This window comes from Stomoxys calcitrans, chromosome 1 (assembly GCF_963082655.1).
Source record: "Stomoxys calcitrans chromosome 1, idStoCalc2.1, whole genome shotgun sequence".
Lineage (NCBI taxonomy): Eukaryota > Metazoa > Arthropoda > Insecta > Diptera > Muscidae > Stomoxys > Stomoxys calcitrans.
The window spans coordinates 255,020,910-255,038,797 of NC_081552.1; the positions used below are offsets into that span (position 1 = coordinate 255,020,910).

The 17,888-nt window shown below is 34.3% G+C and overlaps 1 protein-coding gene across 5 annotated transcripts in view; it reads right to left on the reverse strand.

Moving 5' to 3' along the window:
* Positions 1-17,888, reverse strand: part of LOC106089047 (gamma-aminobutyric acid receptor subunit beta) — a 144,681-nt gene that overhangs the window by 42,458 nt on the left and 84,335 nt on the right. For 3 of the 5 annotated variants that reach the window (XM_059361251.1, XM_059361250.1, XM_059361249.1), the window contains exon 6: positions 4,509-4,646. In XM_059361251.1, coding sequence (XP_059217234.1) covers positions 4,509-4,646 — 138 coding nt within the window. Of the gene's footprint in view, positions 1-4,508; positions 4,647-10,008; positions 10,147-17,888 lie in introns of all 5 variants that reach the window. The other 2 variants (XM_059361253.1, XM_059361252.1) reach the window with 2 other exon arrangements.

Here is a 17,888-nt window from a genome sequence, read left to right on the forward strand (position 1 = left end):
TATATATATATATATATATATATATATATATATATATATATATATATATATATATATATATATGTCTTCCGATATGGACTTTTAAGGCAGTAAGAATCACAATTTTGGTCACATCTTTACAGTATAGGGCGTGAGATGTTGTATTTGACGTTCCAGAATGTGTCATCAAAATTGGCACAGACTTCGATATAACTTCCATAATATCTTTTATCTGATATGGCCTTTTAAGAATGTGGAAATCCAAATTTGTTGTCCTATCGAAGGAAAATCTTACAAGGTTCTCTTTGATATTCAATAGGTATCCAAATTAAAGTCTGACAAGATTTCGAGATAAGTTCTACATATAAAGTACTACGTACGCCAGGTGGTGTAGGGTATTATATAGTCGGCTCCGCCCGATTTTTGCCTTACCTTACTGGTTTTTTTATGAACATTCACCATCCCATCTGAATCAAAAATTGTTAAATCTAGTTGGAATTTGGAAGAAAATCTTAAGACGCCCTGTACGACTACTCAATGTATTGAGTATTGTAGACTACTGATGGACAATGTAGCTATATTTGAAGGAAATCCCTATATATTCTAAGTCTTTACATATTTTAACTAATGCACTGTATCTGTCTGATGATGAAAAGCTGCAAAATCAAAATTCACAAATTTTTTATATATCATTTATAGTTAGTAAAATATATTGCAGCCTTAATTTAGTTGAATACCTAGTGTAGAAATTATGAATTAGGATTCACAATAAACTCGTGGCATCATTCTCCTCCAACCTTACCTATTTAAAAATTATGAAAATTTTGTATTGTTCATTTTGGGGTTCTTTTTATCAATCTTCAGCATTGGTAATGTAAAAACTCACTCTGTGCTCGTAAGCTGAATTGAAATTATAGAACTCTAATGTGTCCCAAACATTTCTATATTCAAAAGAGAAAGCTAGAGGCATTAAACAATGAACAAACCCTCAAATTTGCATGAGGGTGAATGATATTGAAATTACTTGATTTGACAAAATAACTTCTAGTTATCTATTATCTAAAAGAATTAATTTAGTACGTCTATGTAAGTATTAGCAACGATTAATAGGAATTCTATTACCATAAATATTAGTAGTTTTAACAAGTAAGGGTAAATGAAAAAAGAAAAAAAAAAAACGATATTGGTATTAAGATAAACATGCTAAATGTCTTATGAATGAAATTAGCGATTAGCTGGAATGAAGTTAAGTTTAAAAATTTCATTAAAAAAAATATAAGATAAAAAACTAATGTTGATTAGTAGCCAGCCAGTTTAAGGTATCTTAAGATTTTCCATAACTGCATTAAAAAAAACCATATTACAATTGTTGAAGCTAGTTCAACAGCATATATCTTTAGTTCTCTCAGTTTAAGCATTGAATTTTACATCAAGCATTTAATATTACTGAATTGTAAGATATGTTTAAGGAAACTTTATTTTTATCTATCAACTTTCACATGAATTCCTACGGTCTGGTATCTTTATCGCTTAGCCCTGTTGCGCAATGAAAGATTTAAATCAAGAAAAACAATAACATTTTCACCTCCATCTATGTAGAAGCGGTGAGCATGCTGACAGCTGATATAAACATAAAACAGAGATGGCAACTTGAATATGCCAACATCAATGAATATCGCTAATTGTCAGCTGAACACTCATTATCAGTCAAATACCTAAATAAAATTTACCAAAAAATTTTAATTATTTGGTTTTATTTATATACCACAGTAGTGGTATAGGGTATTATATCTTAGTGCATTTGTTTGTAGCACCCAGAAGGAAGAAAGATAGACCAATTGATAAGCATACCGATCGACTCTGAATCATTTTCTGATTCGATTTAGTTCTATCTCTCCGTCCGTCCGTTTGTCAGTCCTTCCGTCCGTCCGTCCGTCTGTCTGTCCGTCTGTCTGTCCGTTCGTCTGTCTGTCCGTCCGTCTGTCTGTCCGTCTGTCCATGGTAATTTGTGTACAAACTATAGGTCGCAGTTTTTATCCGATCGTCTTTAAATTTGGTATAGGCATGTTTTTCGACTTAGAGACGAAGCCTATTGAAATTGGAAAAGATCGGTTCAGATTTTGATAGAGCTCCCATATATATATTCATCCGATTTGCAGTAATAATGCAATAAAATGGTCATTTATTACCCGATTCTCTCGAAATTTGGCAGGAAGGATTTTCTTATGACTTTCGGCGTTAGTGGTGAATTTCATAGAAATCGGTTCAGATTTGGATATAGCTCCCATATATATGTTCGTCCGATTTGCAGTAATAATGCAATAAAGTAGTCATTTGTTATCCGATTTTATCGAAATTTTGCAGGATGGATTTTCTAATGACTCCCTACAATGCAGGTGAATTTTATTAACATCGGTTGAGATTTGGATATAGCTTCCATATATTTGTTCGTCCGATTTGCAGTAATACAGCAATAAAACGGTAATTTGGCAGGTTATTGATATCAACGCCTGGTTATTGATATCAACGCCATTCTAAAGGGTGGTATGCTAGCTTATTTCATACCGAGCATAAGCTTTAGAAGTGTTACCAAGTTCACACTGGTATATCTGTCAAACTAGAAATGACAGCTACATAATATTTGTTTTATTGACAGCTCATTAAAAAATATTTGTTTCTGAGTTTGTTCTAAACGATCGTTATACGAGATGGAATTCAGACGCAACAGTTTTATTGTGTTATATTTGCCTATAACATCATAACCTGCTATTGTTGGCCAACTCAATCACTTCAAAGTTTTTGTGTATGACACCATCAATTTTTATTATGGTACTGACGGCGTTGTCAAATGCCATGGTACTGGTCCAAAAAGCTGCAATAATATCTGAAATGATTCGGCGAGTGAATGGAAATCAAACTGCTAAAGATCTGAAAATATTTTGTGAAAGTATGCAACATATATTGAAAAAGGAGTTCATGGTAAAACCTTACAAGTTCCAAAAGGCACACGATCCTACTCCTAATCAACATAAATGTTAGGCTTGAAAGAGCAAAAAAAAATCCCAATTGAGCAATTCTTAATTTAACAAAACGATAGTGTTAACTTAAACGAGCGCACGTTCGAAAATTTGAGCCTATGGAGCAACCGAAGAATTTTCCATCTCAAGGGATGGTATGGGCCGGTATGACCACCAATGACCGCTCTTCTATCTTTTTCATTGATCCTGGTGTCAAAGTAAATGCGTCTTATAAACGGAACAACATTTGGAAATCTCCCTTAGCAGTGGGCACGGAAACATTTTGGTCATAGACCATGAACGTACCAACAACAACCTACCTAAATATTAACTTTTGCAAAATATTTCCTTTTAAGTACATATTACTAACAATTAATTAAATTTTCTTAAACTAAACAAACGAAAATGTTTACTTTAACGAACGCACGTACTAGAATATGAGCCTATGGACAAACAACCGAAGTAATTTTCCATCTCAAAGGATGTTATGGGCAGCTATGACCACCGATGACCGCTCTTCAATCTTTTTCATCTATCCTGGCGTCAAAGTAAATGCGTCTTATAAACTGAAAAACATTTTGAAATCTGCCATAGGGCCGTGGGCACGAAAATATTTTGGTCACAGATCATGACTCGGCACTGTGACAAAAGTCGGCACTGTCACCTAAAATACGTATAATCCAAGTATGGCTAAAAAATTATGTTCCGCTCTCTATTTCGTCCACATATTGGTGGCTGCCCAAGTCGCCACATGCTAATCCAATGGACTTTTTAATTTGGGAGCACGGTTAGGATTATGCATAAAATTTTTATACAAAAACGAAGGATAACTTTTTTTTATATGTTGTGATTTATTTGGCTGCTCTTGAAGGAACTTATTCTTTCGACTCAAATTAATACCTACCTAAATCAAACATAACCTACCTATATCTTAATTTATGTAAAATATATCTTTTTAAGTACATATTAACAAAAATTAAGTAAATGTTTCTTTGTAAAAATATTGACAGTAAGCAGCAAATAAAAAATGTTCAAAATTTCTTAACTCTTAAGTTTCGTTATAAGCAGAAAAGCATATTTTTTTTCTTATTTTGGAGTAAGCAAAATTTTTCCGACTGCTAAGTTTATGTTTTCCTTATTCTTAATAGTTAAGCTGGCTGGCTACTTTCATTAATATGGAGCATGTTAGCAAATTTTAGCTGGCTTTCGGTAACAAATTGAATTGTGAATGCAACACACATATAGTTGTTAGCTCTGAAATGATCAATAGCTTTCTCAGTTTTTGTTTTGTTGGTGATAGCTTTTCTATGTTTTAAATAAAAAATATATATATTTAAAAAAGAAAATAAATGAATATCATAAGGGGGTAGTTATAGAAAAGTAATTAATTAAGTAAATAAAGTTTAAGAACATTAACATAAATAAATATATAATAACAATAATATAAAATTGAATAAATATTTTTTTTTTTTTTTTTTGGTTAAAAAGAAATCGGTAACCGTCTACAGGTACCTGTGGTAAGACTGATTTCCATAGCTCTCTGACGATGACCCAAGACCTTAAATTGCGGTAGCGAGACCTCACTCGAGACACCAACCGAGTTCGGTCCTTCATTCCACTTATAGCGAATGTCACGCATGGTATAGCCGACTTTAGTTCATTACGTTACGTTAGGTTTCGAGTTCGGATTCGATTTGGCATATATATATTTTTTTGTATATATAAATATATATTTGATTTTTGATTTGGTAACGCAATCAATGTGATATGTTTTTGGTTGGTCGGTCCGGATGGGGTGGTTGGTGGTGGGTGGTGGTATATTTTGATTGTGGTGGGTTTTGTTTATACAGTTTGATATTTACAGTTATGGTTTTTTTTATTATTATTTTTTTTTGGGGGGGGGGGGGGACATGAAGAGATTCATAGTAGAGGTTTTGTTTTGGTTTTTGATTAAGGTTTTAGCGTTGATTTTCGATTTCGATTTTTGGTATCGTAGTAGGTTTGGTAGGTAGTAGTAAAATTGGTTATAGAGGCATGGCCATAAACAGAAGAAAAAGAAACAATTCATTGGATTTTTGTCAGTATTTAACCTTAGCAAATATAATGAGACTATTAACTAGAGTTTAGTAAACAACGTTTTTAATTTTAAGTTTATCAATTTTTGTCTATATATTAAAACAATTTTCATATTAAAAAAAAATCTGTAACATATTCCCTTTTGTTCTTTTCTTAATAGTCTCATTCAGAATTTCGTTTTTGTTTTGGTTTAGCTTTGCGTGAGAGGGATTTTTTGAGGGTTTTTGGCACGTTTCATAGTCCTGTCTTTGGGTTTAAATCAAATCAAAAAGCTTCACTGTTATATATGTTTAGATATATCATAAGAATGTGTGGTTATAAGTTGTATTAAATGAGCTACTGTTTGTTCATATCGGCAGTAGTAGTAGGTAGTAGGTTAAAGTGATCTATTAAATAAGTAGTAATTGCTTGCAATTGCTGCTTTGACTACGGCTGCTGCTTTTTTTTCACCTTGGTGGGGCAACAATTGCTGTGGCACTATTTTTAATAATTTTTTCTTTTATTATTTGTAAGGCATATGGCAAATAAACTCAGCTTAGCTTTAGTTGGGCATGGTTGTAGTATGGCACCATACCTGCTGATATGATATAGCTTAGCTTACATACTAAATAGAAGTTTAAATACTAAGTATAATAAGAAAATACAAATAAGATTTCTAAAAAATACGATGGAAATATTCAAGCGAGCTTGAGTTGTGTTCAGATCAAGTTATGATTTTCTGATTCTAGAAGCTAAACTGTTGTACTTATTTTTGTTTAGCTATGATTGTTCAAACCAAAATTATGATTAGGTAACACTTCAGTATGTGATTATGAAGGTTCTTTTGTAGTAAACACTGATGTAAAGATTTGATACTAAACCTACCTAGGATTATATATACATATTAGGTCAATGTATATTGTATTGCATTGATATCCCTAGCTAAGTTTCTAAAGCCATTTAAAGATATTCTTTCACAGCCATTTTGAATTTTTATACATAAGCTATTTAAACTAAATAATATCACCATTTCAGTGTCAATTTTCCCTTCTCCCAAATACCAGCAGCTTCAAGTGCACTTGTGTTAACTGCTGTATTTACAGTTTCCTTCTTTTTTGTCAATTTCGTTTTGGTTTTGTATGCTACATTTGTATATAAAAAAATATGTATGTATGTATTCACTATAAATGTTTCATGTACCTAGATGTGTATGCATGAATGTGTTTATATGCCATATATACAACTTCTACTATTATGGCAAAAGTAGCAGTAGTTGGCATTTGTTTTCATTTATACACACCACTACATACAATAGTATCTAAATGTTTTGAAATGATGAAAAGACCCTCCTCCTTGAAGATTTTGTGGTTATTTGTGTCATCGTAGTCGTTTTCATCGTTGCTGTTGTTGCTGCAAAAATTATATTTCTTTGTTCTCGAGTGTTCATTCATTCATTCAAAATCCACTTTTCATTTTGCCATATTGTTTGTTTGGCTAAATTGAGTTATAACTTATATTTTGAAAGGGTGTTCCATTTGCAGAAAGTATATGAATGTATTGTATGCAATTTGAAATTTAATTTATTCAAGTAAAAAAAACAACATGAGAATGTAATCAGAAATGAAATTGATCGCACACCAAGGGATTTATGATTATTTATTTTGAAACAAGTAAAGAGGCGTTAAGTTCACGACCTCGGGTATATATGTAAACCACCTTTAGTCATAATCCTGTGAAAAATGCATGCCTTATGCCCCCATAGCAGCTTTATCGAAATATGGTCCGATTTGGACCACATTTGACACAGATATTGAGAAGTGTAAAAAATAGAAGTAATTGTTCAATTTTGTAAAACAAAATATTGGTCTTTTTGGTAGCCATATCCAAATATAGACCGATCTGAACCATATACGACACGGATGTCGAAAAGCCTAACATAAGTCCCTGTGTCAAATTTCAATGAAATCGGATTATAAATATGCCTTTTATGGGGCCAAGACTTTAAATCGAGAGATTGGTCTATATGGCAGCTATATCCAAATCTGGACCGATCTAGGCCAAATTGAAGAAGGATGTCGAAGGGTCTAATATAATTCACGGTCCCAATTTTCAGCAAAATTGGACAATAAATACGCCTTTTATGGGCTCAAAACCTTAAATCGAGAGATCGGTCTATATGGCAGCTATATACAAATCTGAACCGATCTGGGCCAATTGAGTGGCCTAGCACAATTCATTGTCCCAATTTTCAGCAAAATCGGATTATAAATGTGGAGTTTATGGGCCTTAGACCCCAAATCAGCGGATCGATCTATATGGGGGCTATATCAAGATATAGTCCGATATAGCCCATCTTCGAACTTAACCTTAATCACGCTACAGTCTTTAAAAATAGAGATATTGAGCTGAAATTTTGCTCAGATTCTTTTTTTGTCCATAAGCACATTAAGTTCGAAGATGGGCTATATCGGACTATATCGTGATATAGCTCCCATATAGACCGATCCGCCGATTTAGGGTCTTAGGCCCATAAAAGCCATATTTATTATCCGATTTTGCTGAAATTTGGGACAGTGAGTTATGATAAGCCACTCGACATCTTTCTTTAATTTGGCCGAGATCGGTTCAGATTTGGATATAGCTGCCATATAGACCGATCACTCGATATAAAGTTTTGGGGCCATAAAAGTCGCATTTATTGTCCGATTTCGCCGAAATTTGGAACATGGAGTTGTGTTAGGCCCTTCGACATTCTTCTTCAATTTTGCTCAGATCGGTCCAGATTTGGATATAGCTGCTATATAGACCGATCTCGCGATTTGAGGTTTTGGGTCCATAAAAGGCGCATTTATGGTCCGATTTCGCCGAAATTTGCAACATGGAGTTGTGTCAGGCCCTTCCACATTCTTTTCAATTTGGCTCAGATCGGTCCGGATTTGGATATAGCTGCCATATAGACCGATCTCTCGATTTGAGGTTTTGGGCCCATAAAAGGCGCATTTATTGTCCGATGTCACCGAAATTGCAGACAGTGAGTTGAATTAGGCCCTTCGACTTCATACTTCGATTTGGCTGAGATCGGTCCAGATTTGAATATAGCTGTCATATAGACCTATCTCTCGCTTTAAGGTTTTGGGCCGATAAAAGGCGCTTTTATTGTCCGATATCGCCGAAATTTGGAAGAGGTAGTTGTGTTGGGCCCCTCGTCATTCTTCTTCAATTTTACTCAGATCGGTTTATATTTGGATATATCTGCTATATAGACCGATAACTCGATTTAAAGTCTTTGCCCCATAAAAGGCGCATTTATTTTCCGATTTCACTGAAATTTTTCATTGTGACTTATGTTAGGGTTTTCGACAACTGTGTCGTATATGGTTCAGATCGGTTTATATCTGCCATTTAGACCGATATCTCGATTTAAAGTCTTTGCCCCATAAAAGGCGCATTTATAATCGATTTCACTGAAATTTTTCATTGTGACTTATGTTTGGGTTTTCGACAACTGTGTCGTATATGGTTCAGATCGGTTTATTTTTATTTGGTCCAAATCGGAACATATTTTGATATAGCTGCTATGAGGGCATAAGGTTTGCCGTTTTCACCGAATTTTGACGAAAGATGGTTTACATATATACCCGAGGTGGTGGGTATCCAAAGTTCGGACCGGCCGAACTTAGCGCCTTTTTACTTGTTGATTGTCGTTTGAACTGGTAACACTTCGTTTCAGCAACCCTGTTCCTATTCTAAAAGAGTTGCACCAACTTAAAGCTATGTTTGCAAAAATCGAAGACTTTGGTGTGCTTTCAATTTAAATTTTTTGCTAAAAAGTGATTTTAAATTTTTTGAGCAAATTTTTGATTAATTTTCCGATGATACTGGAGATACAGTAAGTTTTAAGTTTACATAAATATATATTTAATGAAGATCAAGCATGTCATTTTGTGGCATCAAAGTTCTAATTGTAATTTTTAATTTTTGTTTTCAATGGAACACCCTTTTCCCTTCTCTACCTATCCAAGCGAAATTAATTTGCTATTGTGACAAAAACATTTAATTGCAAATACTGGCACCTCTTTGTGCACGACCATATGAGAGGAGGAGTTTTGCGAGTGTTTTTTTTTACCTATAAAATTTTTCTTTTCTTCTTTGCTACATTTTTTTTGTTTCGTATTTTTTCCTTGCTTGTGAAAATACGGAAATAAAGGAAAATTAAGTGCTTTTCAAAGCAGAATACAACAAGAAACAAAAAAATTAACATTAAATTAAAACCCCTGGAAAATTTAAATCAAAGGAAAAAGGAACTTATAACAATAAAAACGTTGAGTGTTTCATTTAAGACAAACCAAATAACACTTGTCAGAGTTGATTTCCTTAGAGCAGGGGCTCAGGTTTGAGGACTGGGCTAGGGGTGGGGGCAACAGGAAACAGGAAACTAAAAAAAATTAATTTACATCAACCAAAGACAAATAAATTGGTGGTACTGGCTTGGTGGTGGTGGTGGTCGTAGGTGATTGGGTGAGTGGTTGTGGCAATTGTTGTTAATAACGAAGAGAAAAGAACTTCTCGAGTAGTAGTAGTAGTAGTGGTAATTAATTGAGAGAATAAAGATGTGTTAGTGTTGATGGTTTATATTCAATGATATTCGATTGTTATTGTTTTCCATTTTCTGGAGGGGGAGGGGGGTTTGTGTTTCGTTTTTTCTTCTTTTTTGATTTAGTAGACGGACTAGAAGATGATGTAAACATGTAACAAAAAACCTTGGAAATGAAAACAATGAAACAGAGAAAAAACAGGAAGATACAACAATTCTTTATGTAGGGGCCAAAGGACAAACAAAATTAAAACAAAGAAGAAACAAATTAAAGTTAATTCAAAACGCAAGGAAGAGAGAAATTAAAATGTAAAACTGTATTTTTTCTTATTTAGTTTTGGAAATTGTTTTAATGGAGGGTACCTGTGGTTAGGTTTATTTCGGTCGCCCTCTGCCTGTGTCCCAAGACGCGGAACTGAGGTAGTTCGACCTCACTGCTCATGCCAACACTACTCAGTCCATCTTTCCAGAAGTAACGGATATCTCTCATCGTGTAACCGACTTTTGTGGTGTGGTATATGTGGTGTGTGTGTGTTTTTTTTCGATTTTATTCGGGGGCAATGTTCGAATTCAGTTCGGTATAACGAAATCGATTCGTGTTCATTGGCATTTACGAGTGTGCGTTCAATTTCATTTGTTTGGTCGTTCGTTCGTTCGATTTGTAGTGATGGGATGATTTGCGAATTGCATTCGTATTGGGTATTATACGCACGCACGCGCACATAGATGCACACACACACACGCATACCAAAAAGAGGACATTTCAAAAAAGTATAACAATATAAAATGGCATTTAATCCCAATTCAATGTTTTTGGTTTTTTTATTTTTGTTTAGTTGCTTCGTTCTTCTGTGAGAGCGATATGTAGTAGTAGTAGTAGTAGTAGTAGAAGTATTTGCTAATGCTTTATATGTAAATTAAGAATGAAATCAAATCAAGTCAAATGAAATTTACACACAGACACAAACACACACCGAGTAATAGGCTGCTGTGTTCTGCGAAATGATTACATTACATATTATTTGATTGTATTGATATCTAGATTTGAATTAAAATGCTGCTGGTGGTAGTGGTGATGGTGGTGGTGTTGGTAGTAATGGTGATAAAAAAGTTAAATGTTATTTCATTTCAATGTAATTTTTTCTTCTTCTATATATTCGGTGATATTATAGAAATGAAACAACAATGGAAAAAAGAAATTAAATTAAATATCATTGAAGCGTATGAAAGGAAGGTAGGCGTAAAATAAAATTAAATGTTGGGTGAATGACGACTGAGAGCGAAATGAACCGCAATGCAGGACTCCGTTGCTTAGCTTATCACACCGCAAGGTGCTGAATTATCACAACAGCTTTTTGAATTTGGCCAAAAAACGCAGTCCTGTGTTGGTGGCGGCGGTGGTGGTGATATGAATAAAATGTTAGAATATTGGTGTTCTTTATTTTCACGGTTTCTTTGGCTGTAACTGTACATCATGTTTCTTTAATGGTGCTTTGTTTGATTTGGTGAAATGTGATATGAACGTACAGAAATTAAAATATAGGAAAAATGTCTCTTGAGAAAATTGTTTAATATTGGTGCTGTTGAGTTTTTTTTTTTTTAATATTTCTTGTTATTGTCAAAAGTTGATTATGATGACGGAGGGAAATGTGTAAATGTAGGTGTATGGTTGATTGTTCTATGATACGAATGTGAATTAAAAAAGTTTGTTGTTATTGCGAATCGTTGGCAAAAAATTCAAAAATTTTTACGTTTCACAATTGGTTTGTATGTAAGAAAAATTAAAACAAAAAAAATGGAAATATTCCTAAAATGATTTTAAAGGGAGTGTTTTAGCAAGATTTCCATTATTTATTATTATTGTTTGCAGAACTACCAAAAGGAAATGAGATTGTTGTCTTAGGAAATGAACCCATCTTCACGATCTGGCTTTTTGAAAATTAGGGTAAATGCTTTTTAGAGGTGGGAGTGCCTCTCAGACAATTCCCTCCATATATGGATATCAATATCTTGCTCTACTCTCCAATACCGTTTATTTGAACTCCATATTGCCAATGTTGGAAAATAAGTTTAGTTTAGGAAGTGTTTTAGAGCGTTCCCTCCTAAGCTTGGCCCCAAAATTGGATATCAGAGTCTTTTTCTACTCTCAACTTCCTTTTATTTTTATTTCCATATTGCTATGACGAACGAATGACGAATAATCCATAAGAGGTGTTTTTTGAAGAGGTAAAGCTCAATCTAGATACTTGGGCAAAAATTTTAATGTCATATTCGTAACGTGCTCCCAAATACCTTTCATTTAAGTCCCATATAGCCATGTTTGGCTAATGGAACTGAAATGGGGTTTTTAGGGGAAGGGCTGTACCCATTACATGGTTCTAATTTATTACGCCATATTCCTTATTTTCTCCCTAATGCCTTTCGCTTAAGATCTTTATTGACATGAACATACCAAATGGGGGAGATTTGAGGCTGGGGCGCCCTCTGGGTACTTCGACCACATCTCCAATACTTTATTAATATTTTACTTTCCAATACATTTTATTTGATACACATATTGCCATAAACGGAACAAGCAAATACAAACAGATTTTAATACCCACCACCATGGCAGGGGTGTATACTGACTTAGTCATTCCGTTTGTAACACCTCGAAATATTGATCGGCGACCTCATAAAGTATTGTATATATACTCGGATTCTGGATCGTCTTGATATTTAAAGTCGATCTAGCCAAGTTCGTCCGTCCGTCCCTCCGTCTGTCGAAATCACGATAGCGGTCGAGCGCTTGAAATTTTTCATAGAGACTTATTATCGATTTAGGTCGTTGGGGATTGCAAATGGGCCATATCGGTTCAGACTTCGATATAGCGCCCATATAACCCGATCTCCTGATTTGACTTCTTTAGACCCTGAAAGCCGCCGTATAAGCCGATTATGGATCTTGACTTCTTGAGCTTCTAGAGGGCGCAATTATTATCCAATTTGGCTGAAATGTCGCATAAAGTGTTTTGTTATAACCGCCAACAACGGTGCTAAGTATGGTCTAAATCGGTCCATAAACTGATATAGCTGCCATATAAACCTATTTCCCGATTAGACTTCTTGAGATTCTAGAAGGCGCAATTATTATCAGATTTGGCAGAAATTTTGCACTCATCGTTTTGGTATGACTTTCAACTACTGTGCAAAATATGATTTAAATCGGTTCATAACCTGATATTGCTGTCATATAATTCGATCTTCCAATTTGACTTTCGGAGCCTCTTGAGGGCGCAAATATAATTGAGCTTCACTGAAATTTTCATGGTGATATTTTTCTATGACTTGTACGGCAAGACAAGTACAGTCCATATCGGTCAATAACTTCATATAGCTTATATATATTTGAAAAAGTAATTCAAAGAACTTCTTTGTTATGGTTTTCAATAACTTTGCCAAGTACGGTTTTAATCGGTCAATAAACTGATATAGTGCCCATATGAATCGATCTCCTGATTAAACTTCCTAAACCCCTGAAAGCCGTAATTTTTGTCCGATTTGGCTGACATTTTGCTGGAGCGTTTTGGTTCTTCTTCCAACAACCGTGTCTGTTTCGGTCCGAATCGGTCAATATCCTGATAAAGCTCCCATATAAACCGATCTCCTGATTAGTCTTCTGCATCCACTAGAAACTTTAACTTGTGCCTGATTTTCAGAAATTTGGTTCATAAAATTCATTTGTGGAAATATTTCGTAAAATTCATGGTGGTGGGTTACCAACATTCGGCCGGCCCAACTTAGCACATTTTTATACCCACCACCGAAGGATTAGGGTATATTAATTTTGTCATTCCGTTTGCAACACAGACCCTATAAAGAATATTTATTCTTGATCAGCGTAAAAATCTAAGACCATTTAGTCATGTCCGTCCGTTTGTCTGTTGAAATCACGCTACAGTCTTAACAAATAGAGATATTGAGCTGAAACATTGCACAGATTCTTTTTTTGAACATAAGCTGGTTAAGTTCGAAGATGGGCTATATCGGACTATATCGGAATATATCTTGATATAGCCTCCATATAGACCGATCCGCCGATTAAGGGTCTTGGGCCCATAAAAAGCCACATTTATTATACAATTTTGCTGGAATTTGGAACAATAAGTTGTGTTAGGCCCTTCGACATCCTTCGTCAATTTGGCCGAGATCGGTCCAGATTTGGATATAGCTGCCAATTTAAGGTTTTGGGCCCATAAAATGCTCATTTATTATCCGATTATTGAAATTTGGGACAGTGAGTTGTGTTAGGCCCTTCGACATTCTTCTTCAATTGATCCTAGATCGGTTTAGACTTGGATATAGCTGCCATATAGACCGATCCGCCGATTTAGGGTCTTAGGCCCATAAAAGCCACATATATTATCCGATTTTGTGACAGTGAGTTGTGTTATATCCTTCGACATTTCTATTCAATTTGGCCCAGATCGGTCTAGATTTGGATATAGCTGACATATAGACGTATCTCTCGATTTAAGGTCTTGCGGCCATAAAAGGCGCATTTATTGTCCGATTTTGCAGAAATTTGGGACAGTGAGTTGTGTTCAGCCCTTCAACTCCCTTCTTTAATTTGGACCAGATCGGCCTAGATTTGGATATTGTTGCCATATAGACCGATCTTTCGATTAAAGGCTTTGGGCCCACAAAAGGCGCATTTATTGTCTGATGTCGCCGAAATTTGGGACACTTAGTTAAGTTAGGCCCCTCGACATACTTCTGCAATATGGATCAGATCGATCTAATTTGGATATAGCTGCCACATAGACCGATTTCTCGGTTTAAGGTTTTGGGGCCATAAAACGCGCATTTATCATCCGATTTTGCTGAAATTTGAGACAGTCAGTTAAGTTAGACTCCTCGATATACCTTTTCAATATGGATCAAATCGGTCTAAATTTGGATATAGCTGCCATATAGACCGATTTCTCGGTTTTAGGGTTTGGGCCCATAAAAGGCGCATTTATCATCCGATTTTACTGAAATTTGAGACAGTGACTCGTGTTAGGCCCCTTGACATCCTTCTTCAATTTAGTTCAGATCGGTCAAGATTTGGATATAGCTGCCATATAGACCGATCCACCGATTTAAGGTTTTAAGCCCATAAAAGCCATATTTTGGGACAGTGAGTTGTGTTAAGCCCTTCGACATTTTTTTTTTTTAATTTGGCCCAGATCAATTCAGATTTGGATAAAGCTGTCATATAGACCGATCCACCGATTTGGGGTCTTAGCCCCATAAAAGGCATATTTATTATCCGATTTTGCCAAAATTTGGGACACTAAGTTCCGTTAGGCCCCTTGACATCCTTCTGCAATTCGGCTTAGATCGGTCCAGATTTTGATATAGCTGCCATATGGACCGATCTCTCGCTTTAAGGTACAATGACTTGTACTTATTAATATTTGTTCCAAATCGGAACATATTTCGATAAAGCTGCTATGGGTCTTAAGGTATGAATTTTTTCACCGTATATACCCGTATATACCCGAGGTGGTGGGTATCCAAAGTTCGGCCCGGCCGAATTTTTACGTCTTGTTACTTGTTCAACTGATGTTTGGTGCACTATTGTAAATTGGTGCTTCCATCTCCGCATACAAAGCACTCCCATGTGCAAGCATTGTTTCTGCGTTGTTGGCGCACCTATAGATACAATATGTTACGATATTTAGCGGACATGGGAGTAATAAAAACAAATCAGTAAAGTTGTTAAGATTTCCTACTCTCCACTTTGTATGTAAAAGAAGTGCTTGAGAAATTTACTTTGTTTGTAAACTGTATCACAGACTAATCTCTAAGTGTAGTAGTATGAATGATCCTTTTGGTAGCCACTGCAAAATGGTTAAATGCATCTTTCCACAACACTCTTTTTAGTGCGACATTGATGAGATTTTGGTTCATGAGTAAAAACAAAAATCTTAAATTAAGATGAGTATTTCACGATAATTATAGAATTTTTTAATATGACCCTTAAATTGTTTTAATAGACAATAGGTTTAAGAACGCAACAATATTGGATTAGTTTTGCTTTATGCAAGCAAAATGTTCAGATTATCCTTGGATTGTTATGGAATCAACCTTCTGCGGTTGCTGTAGAAGAGAAGGCGACCGAAAACCAACCAATTCGTTACGAAATTATTTTCACTGTTGATGTTCACTGAATTCTATCTTTTCTAAATCAATTAAAAGCAAAGGGGGTTTGACAATTTTATGAAGCAAAAAAAAAAAAAAATATTAGTTTTTCCGAAAAGTTCGTACAGTTTATACGAGGTTAAAAAATTAATATTATTTTTAATTTAAACTTTATGAGTTTAACATAACTTGCAATTATATCCTTTAAAACTATATGACTTAAACAACCACTTTTGCCATGGGTATAAACATGATTTTTATTTTTGTAGTGGAAAAACGGTAGATTTGAAAGAAGCTAGTGATGGCAATAGTGTCATGGACTTATGGGCAATCCCACTGGTGCTGTGTCATTCGACTTAATGGCTTGATTCATTCATTTTATACAGAGCCATGGTATACACGATTTCGGCAAAAAAAGATGTGTTTCTATTTTTTAAATTTTTAAACGGTTTCAAATGAACACATAAGGTAAGCCTGAACAAAGGTTGTGTGTCTCAAAGGAAAAGCCTTTGATTCCTTTGGTATGGTTCAATCAATTCAATAATATCAGCTGATTTGGTTGTACCATTTTGGTTTTCACACACAACCCTTGTGGGTCTGCTTATATCTCTAAAGAAATAATGAAACTTATTTCGTAACGTTTCTTAGGTGAAGACTCATCTTTAAGTGTTTCAATGCTTTATGTTATTGAGTCCGTTACTGAGTCAGCACCTTTTATTCCATTGTGATCATCATTGTCGTGATTTATTTTTTCATTTTTGTTTTTGGTTAAAAAAAGTGTGTCTCCTGGGATTTGGTTGGTGGAGTTGGTGAGTGTATATACTTGTAGGTGTAGGGATGTATTGGTAGATTTGTGTGTGTGTGTGTGTTCCTTCTTTGGGCAAATTCAAAAACAAAAATTTTGGTTTTATTGTTGTAGTGTGTGGGTGTGTAATCAAAATACAAAGAAAATTATTTTTAAAATAAAATTAATATCTTCATCTAGCATATCTTCCTATACATATTTCTGTTCGTTATCTGTCTGAGGCTTGTTCATATTTTTTTGCTTTATGATACAGTATCTAATTGCTTATTGGTCGTTGTTTGTAAATATATATATTTTTTTTGATATAGGTAAAAAAGCAGTGGTTTTATTTATATAAATTATATAGATAATATAAATATATAGATATGTTTTTTTTATACAGGGTGGCTGATAAATATTGCTACAATGATGAATATTGCTACATTTTTTTTTCGGTGTATGGAATACATTTTTCTTTTATTCATGTTAAATTAAATTATTAAATTAATTATTAAATTATTATTAATTAAATTAATTAATTAATTAATTAAATTAATTATTAAATTATTATTATTAAATAGAAAAAAAGTTATTACATTTTTTTTTGGTAGCGGCTTTCATCAGCCACCCTGTATATATGATATAGTTTATAAAGTGCCAGGTTAGAAAAAAAGCCGTTGATTTCTTTCTTATATTACGGTTCTTGAAAGTTTTTATTTTTTGTATATTTTTCGTTAGTGGTGCTATATTTTATACGTCGAACAAACAGCGCGTTTAATTTTGTTAGACCTTACACTCATAACAGGAAGTCTATAGCATGGTATAGGGTATTATCAAATGTTTTTATATTTAGAGTCGATAAAAATAATCATTGAGCTTAGCAATATATGTTTATTCATCTTGGAGTTTTCTTTACAGTTACAAAATAATATTGACCATTAACATTAGAAAGACTAAACAGGTCAAAATTACCGGTTGGAGCTAATTTTGAATTTAAAGTTTTTTTCTATGGATTTTTTAGGTTTTAAAACAACAATTTTAGGTCTTATAAGTTTTCGACCAAAACATCAAATCATTCATTTTGGCGAATACGGCAAAGTGTAGAAGCGCTTGGCCTTTGAATGAATGACCAAAACCAAAGAGAAAGAATGCCCTGCTTCTTCGTTATCGTATTTTTTATTGTGGGTCTCATTTATAAACAAGTAAGAGCGTGCTAAGTTCGACTGGGCCGAATCATGTATACCCTCCACCATGAATACCATTTTTCGAGTTCTATGCGCGGTATCTCTTT